The 12,138-nt window shown below is 33.9% G+C and overlaps 1 protein-coding gene across 3 annotated transcripts; it reads left to right on the top strand.

Moving 5' to 3' along the window:
- Positions 1–568: 568 nt before the first annotated feature.
- LOC127881094 (pre-rRNA 2'-O-ribose RNA methyltransferase-like) lies at positions 569–3,821 on the top strand. 3 transcript variants are annotated; one of them, XM_052428787.1, is made up of 3 exons: positions 569–2,715; positions 3,473–3,539; positions 3,736–3,821. In XM_052428787.1, the coding sequence occupies exon 1, from the start codon at positions 686–688 to the stop codon at positions 2,375–2,377; it is 1,692 nt and encodes a 563-aa protein (XP_052284747.1). In that variant the 5' UTR covers positions 569–685; the 3' UTR covers positions 2,378–2,715; positions 3,473–3,539; positions 3,736–3,821. The 3 variants fall into 3 exon arrangements, 2 of the variants coding, with proteins under 2 accessions (XP_052284747.1, XP_052284746.1); XM_052428786.1 differs by lacking the exon at positions 3,736–3,821 and having other exon boundaries at positions 3,473–3,729; XR_008049887.1 differs by lacking the exons at positions 569–2,715; positions 3,736–3,821 and adding an exon at positions 2,805–3,272 and having other exon boundaries at positions 3,473–3,729.
- The last annotated feature ends 8,317 nt before the right edge of the window (positions 3,822–12,138 follow it).

Raw genomic sequence — 12,138 nt, 5'->3', positions numbered from 1 at the left:
TACAGCGAAATTAGACGCAACAGGGCAAAGATGGGCATCAGATTTGGGCAATTACAACTTTGACATCATATACAGGGCAGGCAGAAACAACACAGATGCAGATGCACTCAGCAGATATCCTCACCACAAAATCATAGACCAACAACAACATGAAAACATCAAAATAGACAACAGCACAGTGAAAACAATTTGCAAGTACATAACACCAGCACTCATTGACACACTACTAGCATTGTCACTCAACATCATAGAAGCTACAGAAACACCAATGCAACCTATAGCACAGCTTGAATTAAGAGAAATTAGGAAAGCACAGAGACAAGATCAATTAATTGAAAAGTGGAGAATAGCAACTATAGACAAGACCCTACCCCAATTTAATACTCTACCTGGAGATATCATAATGAAAAAGAACTTTGAAAACTTTATCATAAAGAGAGGCATTCTGTACAGGAATTTACATGAGAATGAAGAGATTATTGAACAACTCGTTATACCAAACTGCTATAAGAGAGAAATACTAGAAGGATTTCATGACGACTGTGGTCACCCTGGAAGATATAGGACACTAAGATTACTGAGAGAACGCTATTTTTGGCCAGGAATTACAACAGATGTGGAGAAACATGTCACAGGATGTAATCGATGTTTAAGGAGAAAGACAACAGTGAATACAAGGGCACCAATGATTAATGTGAATACAACTTATCCATTAGAATTAGTGTGCTTTGACTTTCTGTCAGTTGAACCATCTAAAGGACATAGTAACATCCTAGTGATAACGGATCATTATACCAAATTTGCCATGGCCATTCCGACAAAGAACCAGACAGCGAAAACAACCGCCGAAGCCTTTTTTAACAATTTTGTTGTTCAGTATGGTATTCCAACAACTTTACACTCTGACCAAGGAGCCAATTTCGAATCACAGATAATCAAAGAGCTCTGCAAATTAACCAATACAAAGAAAACTCATACTTCTATTTACCATCCTCAAGGAAACGGAACTCCAGAAAGATTTAATAGAACATTACTAGGCATGCTTGGAACATTAGAGAATGATCAGAAGAAACATTGGACTGATTACATTAAGCATCTGGTATTTTGCTACAATTGTACTCCACACGAATCGACAAGAGTATCACCTTTCGAATTAATGTTCGGACGTAAAGCAAAATTACCCATGGACACCAAGTTTGAACAAGTAACATCAGAATTCAAGACCAAAGAAACCAAAGATTACATTGAACATTTAAAGATGAGAATGAAGAGGACAAGAGAAATAGTTGAACAGTATGTAGAAAATGCCAAAGGTAAGCAAAAGAAGTATTATGACATGAAAGCTCGAGCAGCAAGAGTTCAAGTAGGGGATAAGGTTCTTGTAAAAATCCTATCCCATACTGAAGGAAAACACAAACTGGTAGATAAGTTTGAAGAGGAAGTTTTTACTGTCCTAGAACAAGTAAATGACCATATACCAGTCTATCGTGTCAGGTCAGAATCAGGTAAGGAGAAAACTCTGCACAGGAATCATCTGCGCCTGTTGGTTAATCAGGATGAAGCAGAAGAGTTCCGGGATAATCAGGAGACTACTTCAGGTAACAGCATACCTGTAGACGTAGCAGAAGAAGAAGTAGAAGAATTATCAGACAAGAAGACCATGGATGCATCCAAAGAAGTAGAAAAGATGGAAGACGATGATGAGGATGAGTCTGATGCAGGAGATCTTGTATATTTTTCAAGAGGTGGGGACGCCCATATCCTAGCTGACGACATAGATATGTCTAGAGAAGAATCAAGGACGGAAAACATAGATATGTCTACAGAAGAATCGAGGATAGAAGACAGAGATGATATTTCTAGTGAAGTTCCCGGAGAACAACGAAACGAAGATAGGGAAGAATTAATACAAGCAGAGGATAGAGTAGATGACGTTGTTGAAGATGTTCCTGAATCTACAGCAGGGAATGAAGAAGAGAACAACGAAGAAGAGATGCCTGAAAACGTACCTCATCAAGTAGATTTGTCGCAAGAAGCTGACATTACTGAAGAACCAGACATTACTGAATACCCTATACAAGATCAAGATAATAATAATCAAGAAGAAATTGAAGTCCCTATAGAAATGGATGAAGCACAACCGATAAGGACAGAGACATCTACATCGGATACTAGAGCTCCAACACCAAAACCAAGACAATCTGTCAGAGAGAGACGACCTCCAGATCGGTATAAGGATTACCAGATGAATGCTTGTGTGGTACCAAGACCACAAGATGCCAGGTTTGAGGCATTAAATAAATTGATTGCCTCAGGTGTTTTAAATCAATTAGACAGTAAGACAGCTGGACGTATGGTTTCTAGTATTTTTCAATGAAATTTTCATTAAAAATTTGTTTTAACATATTTTAAACAATATTGTGTATGTATTTTGTGTGTATTTTATATCAGATGTTGTTTTTTTTTTTTTTGCAAGGTTCGGGCAGTATTATTCTGATTAATAATTATCAGAAAGAGTTATCTCTGAAATAAATTTCAGTGAGTTTTCATGCGAGTGACGTGATGTTATTTTTGTAACTTTCTTATTAACAATGTGAATTGCTGATATTGCATATAGTATCAATTGATTTTTTTAATGTATTATTTTAATGTGAGGACACAGTTCTGAAGAGCAGGAGGAAAAGAGTCAGAATCATATTTATACATTTATGTAAGGTAAGTATGTATCAGTTATTCAGTAGTATAACTAGTGGATGTAGTTTCGATAAAGTATGTTGTTCTTGCTTGTACAATGCTGTTATTATAAACAGTATATTGAGATAGATAGGTATTGTATCTATTTTGTATAGAAAGGTTATTTGTTGACGGACGATTCTGTTTTTACTGTGACATGACAATTTTGTTTTCTTCTTGGTTTGTTATGATGAGGACATCATTTTTCGGGCCAGGGAAGTCTGTAACAGGGTTGAAATATTCATTTCACGGATTCTGTTCATGTGTTCTGTTTTAAATGTTATTATTTCCATATAACGCATTGTGTTTACCTGGGTTACTTATTAAGCTGTGCTCCTGTGGCCAGTCTTAGAGTTAAAGTCAGTCAAGCATGTGAGTTACACATGTCCAGTTTATATAATTGTTCAGTCAGGCTTGACCAGTTATTTTCCCGCCCTTTCCTTTGTCTTCTGGTCACTTCTAACTTGAACACAGAGCTGTACACATCTACTTTTAAGATGTACATTTATAGTACAGAGTTGCCATTACTTCAATATAAGGTTAGTTCTATTTCTACCTGTTTGCATTTACTCTTTCTTGTATTTGCATTGAGTTGTATTTATGTTGTGAGTTGATATAACTCATATTTGATAAGTAATTAGGTTAAATTCAGAAAAGCAGCATTGCCATCCTAAACGTGCTAACGATTCCTATAATTCACAGTTTCCCATACTCTTCACATGTATAATCTTATTTGCAGCAGTAGCACAGCACCCGCAGAGAATTGTATAAGATTGAGAGAGAGTTCCGTACACATTCCACAAATGGTAAGTGAGAACGAGAAAGAGTTGAGATCTCATGTAATTGTATGTTTATGCTGTATATGTACCATTTATCATGTTACCAGATCTTTTATATATATTTCATTGTAACTTGTTAAAGGCCACACATGATATGTTTTATATATTTGTTACTTTGCATATAATAATATAGTGTCTGATACCATGTTTATATATGTTTCAGTGACATGGAATTCGTATAATAATAAAGACGAATACAACATATATTCGGGTGGTTATTTTGAGCCGGGTACTGCCCGTTTATAAACATATAAACAATTATTGGAATATCCAAATCTCAAAATTTCAATTTTGAGGGAACCCCAATTTTGACAGCCATTGGTAAACATAATGACTGGTTTTATTTTGAGCGGTTACGAAAAGGGTTACAGTCCACTACTTGTGGTTTACAACTCGTACATAAGTCAACTCGCACGGTAGTCAACTCGCACGTTGTTTGGTCAACTCGCACGGAAGTCAACTCGTACCTTAGTCGACTCGCATGGTAGTCAAACTATTGATGTGTTAATGGGTTCTAAATGAGTTATTTATGCATAAACACAAATGAGAAATACTTTCAGAGTTTAGTTGAATACTTTTTATTGCAATATTTTCACAAAATAACACATACTTTTTATACAAAATATTGTTTACACCATAGTTACATTATCGGCACATTATAACAGACAGTAAAAGTCCTTTAAAAATATTTTTTAACTATTATTTCATCTTTTACTACAATTTTAAAACACATTATCAAAGCTTTATATATGTACACAAGTAAACATACATCTATATACTTTTATTTTAATATTTATTACAATATTTACACACAGTATCAAAGCTTTACAATATGTACACAAGTAGACATACTTTTATTTTATTATTTATTTCAATATTTACACACATTATCAAAGCTTTACAATATGTATACAAGGAGACATACATCTATATACTTTTATTTTAATATTTATTTCATATCTACACACAGTATCAAAGCTTAATCATAATACAATTTTACAAAAAACAAATATGTATTTAGTTTCATAAAATTGCCCACCACTATCAAAATTTGAACATGAGTTACGGTTCTACATTAATTAATTAAATATTAAACTGTATAGCATGAAAAATTAAAATATTTATTTAAGTATTCCATACTACAGCCTTATCTCTAGGCAACCCATATCAGTAATAGCCTTATCTACCCCTCGAGTACCCTCATCAGCTATGAATGACTGACAGATTAGCTGTTTATTGTAATTTTAGGGATGAGAAATAGGATATGGTGTTTTCAGGTATTGTTACTTTGTTGACTGATTAGGTGACAGATGTTTTATAATTACATTTACAATTTAACAATTAACATAGTAACGCATGAAAATTTCATAATCTTTCTTAGCTTATTTAAAAAAAAAAAAAATATAAGCTTATATAAAATTTATAACAATAGAATATAAATTAGAATACAAATAATTAAAAAAAACATGAACGCGGAAATAGAGCTCTACATAGACTTTTCACTATTATAAAGTAATACGAATTCTCAACACGCGAACAATTAAACGTATTGGAAAAAATCTTACAAGTAAACAAATCTACAAATCGTAGCCGGCATTATACCCGCTATTCATAATTGCAAATTACATATATTCCGCTATTGATAAAAATTCTTGGATCGAGTGATAACAGTATCACAAAAACAAAAATTCATCTACAATACAATTAAACAACGTTTAATAAATAACTTCAAGCAAAGCTGGTATATTGAGATAACTACTTGACTTTATGATAAATTGAAGAATAACATAACAAACATCACCTAATTTTCGTTTTAATTTTCTTTAATTTAACTTACACCTGATTATAAAAGTAAAACTTTTTAATTACAAGCTAAAATAACTTTAATTGAATCGTGCGCGGTATACAACACACTTTACAACACTATCCGTGTTGTGACAAACATAAAAGTATCACTGATTAATTATCATACCAATTAAGTTTAATTGATTAATGTTTTGCCATTTTAATTATTGTTTGTTGTATATACGACCTTTATAGGGGCCTTTTCACAGATTTTGGCATATTTTGAAGTTTGTCATTAAATGCTTTTTATTGATAAATGTAAACATTGGATCTTAAAAGCTCCAGTAAAAAATCAAGAATTAAATTTAAAAAAAAGGGAAAAAAAAGTAGCCGGTACCAGGGCTCGAACCAGTGACCCCCGGAGTCCTGGAGCTGGTCTGAAGTAAAAACGCGTTAGCCCTCTCGGCTATTCCGCCGGGTATACACAATTTAAGTATTTTATAACTTATATAAGCAATCTTCGTAGTTTCGTTAATTTAAACGACAACAACAGAACTCTCCAAATTATTCAATCGTTTCGCGTTGCAACGCTTTATAATTTTTAGGTTTTCAAATCGTCAAAAGATACACATAATGGCTATATTGGACTATGGTAAATGTTCAGTAATACTGTTTTCTTACAAATATCATAACTAAAACGAAAATTTGCGAATCTGAAACAACTTTTTTCAATTTTGCCAATTTACCAAACCGTGAAAAGATCCCTTTAACACCTCTCACACACATTTATATAACCCGTGAAAAACACCGACCACAAGTGTAAAAGAGTCATTAAATGACCAAAAAACGTGCGAGTTGACTACCGTGCGAGTTGACTTAGGTACGAGTTGACCGGCTCCCCTAATTGTGGGTGCAAGTTTCAATCAACGTGGATTTAAACTTGATGTTGCCGTTTCTAAAGGTACGCATGACACCAAAAAAGATACAAAAACACTGCCAAAAATGATTGTGCTATATAAAAACTTCCAAAAACAAAACGTGATATACGAATTTTTATTACAATAGGATGACCATAACACAAGTAACATTGGTGTAAAAACGTCAAAATACAAACATTCTGCAACATTTTAGCATCTAAACTTCGATTAGCGATGTCATCTAGTTCACGGAAGATCTCCAATCAGGATCGGATTGTATTCGTTTTGCGTTAATTTGCATATTTTAGAGAACACTTGCATGTGCTTTCTATTAGGTTCGAGCGCTAGTATAATAGATAACGGACAAAGTCAAATCTTGGGAAAACCCCTCTCATTCCTTTATGCAGTTCCATTCCATTATGTGTTGCCCAACATACACCTTCATTTATGCACGTCCTATTTCCTTTTTTTCTTGCTGAATCGCTTAGAGCAGGACGTCATCGCTTGAGCACGCATATTCGTGAAAAGAACGTCATACTTCCGATGCTGCCTGAAGCCAAACTCGCGTTCGCTCGTAAAATTCGGATATCATATCGGGGATTCAAATACAATTGTCCCACAAAAATAATAACGATCATTTTGTTTCCCGTTAAATCAATGATACCTGCGTAGAAATGTTTGCTAATGCTTTATGGACTATTGGTTTTTAAATGGGTTAATTTTATTTTACAAAGAATTTGTTGATTTTGAGTGTTTATTGATTTTTGAGCTATAGCAACAACAATAAAGAAACGTATTTCATTGGTTGGTTTAATCCTCCAACCACCGCGCAGAGTTTTGACTGGAACCAGCATATGTGGATCTTATCCATGCCTTCACAACCAACCACGTGATTATAGCCTAGCAATTATAATAATAATAATAATAATAATAACGTGGTACAATAATGATCATGTTTTAACTTTTTAAAATTTAAGTACTTTATTTTTATTATGAACTTAAACTTGTCCACTGTTTCCAAAATATAAACGAAAATGATACTACTTTTCATTATACAATACTTATACAAGAAAATAAAATCCTACCAAACCTGGTAGTATTTTCTTGTGATGGCAGAGTTTGTATGCGAGACTATATAGAACGACAACTGTGCGTGGAGATTGTTAATCCTCAACAACACAAACTGTTTAGACAAACACAACTTGCCACACTATTAACCGACTATTACTATTTTCGTACAGTATCAATACCACTTGTAAATTTCTTGTTTACTTATATAGCTGAAATTTAACATTATTTTTATTTAAGTAATACTTTAGAAAGTTATTTAATATGCACAATATGTTCATTTTTTGAATAGTATTTTAAAATATACAATGAACGTAAGCTTATCGCGTGCTGACTGAAAGCATATGGTATAATGGAATTTATGAAAACATTTATTTGCTTGATTGTTCTTTGTGAAAATGCTAATTGTCTTTGAATTTACATGAACAGAAAAGAAATCGTGATCGTTATTATAAATATGACATTTTTGGTTAATCGTTAACACTTACTTTTCCATGCGCTAACATATGTCGTCATAATTAAATGTATTACCGGTATGTGTCTTTTATTGTTTTCTCAAGTTTAAATTTGTGTACATTAGGAATGCGATTCGCTGATGAAAATGATATCATGATTGACATCAGCAGCGAACTCCCAGACCTCATCAGCAGACACTCGAATAGCAGGTGCATACGGGATATCGGTCAGCGCGGAGAAGTCGAATACTATGGTGAACAGTGCGAACAAAACCAGAGCAGACACCACCATGAACGGCGAAAAGCTGGAAAAGGTGACCATCTTTGAGTACTTGGAAGCAACCCTGCCCACAAACTTATCAGTACCGCAGAATCCGAAAATGAATTGTTATTGCGACCTTAGCGATGTCCACACAGAACAAGTTGCGGATGAGCAGGCCTATTAGCGTTTTCACCAAATACAGGCAATACAAGTCCCTTATCGTAAATGTCTTATAGTTCGGCTGCAAGACCTGGACGACTCACGCGGACACGCATGAAAAAGCCTTTGAACATAAATGTATCCGAAGACTGCTTTTCATGTTCTACATGGATAATAGGACCAACGAGTGTGTCCGGAACATGTCAAAAGCACTTTTTCCCCACAGGAACCACTCTAAGCGACCAGAAAACAACGAACATTGGTTGGCACGTCGCCAGGCACAACTTTCTGAGCAAGACTGTGAGCCAGGTCACATTAAACGGAGGTCGATGTTGAGGCCGTCAGAAGGAAAACTAAATAAACAATGTGAAAGAGTGGACGTTTCTCACCATGGATGAGTAACTCACAGCAGCAAACAACATACCTGTCTGGCGCAGGATCTCTGTGTCGTCGGTTCATCATTTTAACCAACGGCAAGATCGGTTATATGAATGATGATGATAAAAGTCATAAGTTTGGAAAAAAACTGACATCCGCGAAATTTTATCTTTAAACCCACATTGTCTATTCATGTAATGTGACCCACTTTAGAGTTATTTAATATGTTACTTTGCGATTGGTTAATCGGCGTTGGTAACTTATTACTGATGCTGCTGTAACCCGTATTTTTACTGAATCTGTAGTTTAGATTATACGTCCCTGACAAAGTGGATGGTTCAGGAACAGACGAAAAGTTGTCGAACCGCTACAACCTGTGATGGGTTATTTTAAGCGATGTTAATAAACGTTGTGTATAAATAAACTTAGTGACAGGTCATAAGTTGGTAGTTCATTACTATGCCAGACATAATTTGAAAATATATTCGCACACTTAATCTTATGAATTGTCTTATGTTGCGATGATATCTGTGTATACAGAGTTATTTGATGGTAAACGATAATGTAACGATTCGCCCACTAACATATCCCAGCATGTTGGATAACGTTTCAACCCATCGATGGAAGCGAACGTTATATTATGATAATTATTTGTTTTATTTGAGGGTATATTGTATAATAAAATTGTGCATTTTAATCTAAAATTACATCTAAATGATATTTAAATATAAGTATCATATACCTGTGTACATTTGAATTAATGCACGCATCTTATAATTAAAAAGAGTATTAATACAACAACTTAAAAGTACGTAGTCTAAATGTTTTAAGATGAACGTATTTATTGAGAATTCACGTTTAAAGTACGAAGTCTACTAAATTCTACTTTAAAGATAAACTTATTTATTGAGAATTAATATTAAAAGTACAAAGTTTTGATGTTTACAGATAAAAGTATTTATTGAGAATTAATACATGTATTCATAATGATTACAATCAAAGTACTGACAGTACTGGTGTGACGATGCTTTTGAAGAGGATTGATATAAAAGCATCTATTTAAGTTTATCTACATCACCACAAAAGTGTATGTGGGTACGAAAATTTTGGGAAGGAAAAAATGGAAAAATGGGTACGAAAATTTTAGGTACAAAAAATATGCCCCCAAAGAATTGGGTACCAAAAAAGAGTTGGTTACGAAAAAAAATTGGGTAGGAATAAAAAAATTGGGTACGAAAAAAAAATTGGGTACGAGCAAAAATTTGGGTACGAACAAAAATTGGGTACGAAAAAATTGGGTACGAAATATGTAGGGTACGAAAAAAATTTGGAGGAGGGGAAGTAGTACCCGTGGGGAACTCGATCCACTCAAAGAGACTGAGAGGCGGGTTACATTCTCGATCAAATATAACAAGAAATATCTTTAAAAAAATATTCGGCGTGTATTTTCTGTACCACTTATCTTAAAAAAAACATTCTGTTACAGTAAAACGTTTGTGGGTTATAACATTACGTTTCAGCATATAAATTTAAAACTTGACATGCTCTTTAATTACACCATGCTCTTTAATTTCACATGTATATCATACCAAACTTTATATTACGTTGTTTCCTTTTCTCTATTTCAATAAGCTTAGGCATGTTTGTTCGTTAAGTACGGCAATAATTTCATGATGATTCCCGAAAGTTGGTATGAGCACATAGTCGTAAGAGCACTTGAATGCTTGAGTTCGCCCATTAACACATGTTAAGGTTAACTAAATCTCCGCGATGAAGCCTAATATGTGTTTAAAACAGCAAACAATATCCAACAAACGAATGAATTAGGTGAACTGATGTGGCTCTGTAATTTCTGTTTGAAAAGTTTATTAAATATGCAAAATAATAAAGCACGCACAAGAGCTAGTTTCACAGTTGTCATACGGCTATTATGCTGTTTATAAACCATAGTCGCTACAACGTTTACAAATGGCAGTTTCGAAATAATTCGTTTTCTTTACACTCATGATCGCGTTGAAAGATAATCATACACGTTTTAATTCGCAATTTATTTAATGAATCACGAGAAATGTCAAATACAATACAGAAAATGCATAGTTGTTTCATTGATCTATAAACATATAATGGATTGAATATAACTGATTTAAAATTAACGTTTTCAAGCTATTATTAAATCTTTTTCCCGGAATATGCTGTCCTTTTTATAGCTGAGCTTCCTATACCTTTATCAATGATAATCAACGAGGTATGCCGATTAGAAAAATCGAGCTATCTCAATCGGACTGGCTCGGTCTTTTACATAGGTCGCCATTGTGAAGAATTTTTTCATGGTATAACTTAGACAAGCTGCCTCGCAGCATCGTCAAAAATGATAAATAATAATAATAATATTGTTATTTTCGCATTTAATACTTTAATTATTTATTTTCACATGAGCAAAGACAAAAAATGACTTCCTTGATCAGACACCCAAGTCGTCTAATGCTGAATTGTCTTGCTTCAGTCGTCTCTCAGATATTTACCTGATTGTTTTTTTGGTATGTGAGTCTACCTGCATTACTTACAGATCAAGTTCGAGTGTCGATCCGGTCAATTTATTTTTAATTAAGTTAGGGCTTTGGACTAATAAATTTCCAGAATGTTTCCTAAATGCTTTCATACATTAAACTGAAGTTTTGTATATGAGTCTTACTGCATGAACTACAGACCAAGTTCAAGTTTCTATTCCAGTCCATTGATTTCTGAAGAATTACCGGGCCTTGTAGACACTGACTTTGCTTTTGGTGTGTGCGTCTTCGTAAATGACTAACAGATAAAGTTTGAATTTTTCGAAGTTACGGGCCTTGGACCTAACAATTTAAAAAGCTGTCGTGCGAATTCAAAGCGCGGTAGCGATCATTGCATTTCACAAACACAGCTCCTGATTTTCAGAAAAAAATACCTCACCGAAAATGGTAAAATTGAACGTGAATTAGAAGCATATCGCGTTCCATTATTTGCACGTGCAAACAGATCAACGCATACATAACCCTCGTCCTGAAGCATTCAATCGACACGGATGAGTTATTGTGAGCATGCACAGAGAGAAGTAAAATGATCACTTGTACAATTTTAAATCAATAGCTTTACTAATAATTGAGATATTTACGTTTGCAATGTGTTGCATAGAAAAGTTTCAGAGTGTATTGCAATGCCGTATGCTACAAAACTACACCCATTTTAACAGTAACAGTATAACACAGGGAGACGAATGATTTGATCCCATTAATGCCTAACTTAGTAATTCATGTAAAATGCAAAATCTTTCACTCCGACTCATAGCCATCAAACTATTTTTTTATTGCAATTCATATTGAAGTAAAAACATTAAATACAGTAAAATTATATTTAGTTATTGCGAGAGTAGTAAATATTCCTAAGATACAATTGTTACATTTGTTTATAGCAGTAACAAAGTGCAACTAACTGAATTAAACGCTGGTATGGAATTGGCCATATCCATTAAAAACTTAATTCATTTTTTTCATAAACACGTTCTGTCA

This window comes from Dreissena polymorpha, chromosome 5 (genome assembly GCF_020536995.1).
Source record: "Dreissena polymorpha isolate Duluth1 chromosome 5, UMN_Dpol_1.0, whole genome shotgun sequence".
NCBI lineage: Eukaryota > Metazoa > Mollusca > Bivalvia > Myida > Dreissenidae > Dreissena > Dreissena polymorpha.
Note: the sequence above shows the minus strand (reverse complement) of the source record. Positions and strands in the feature narration are given on the sequence as shown.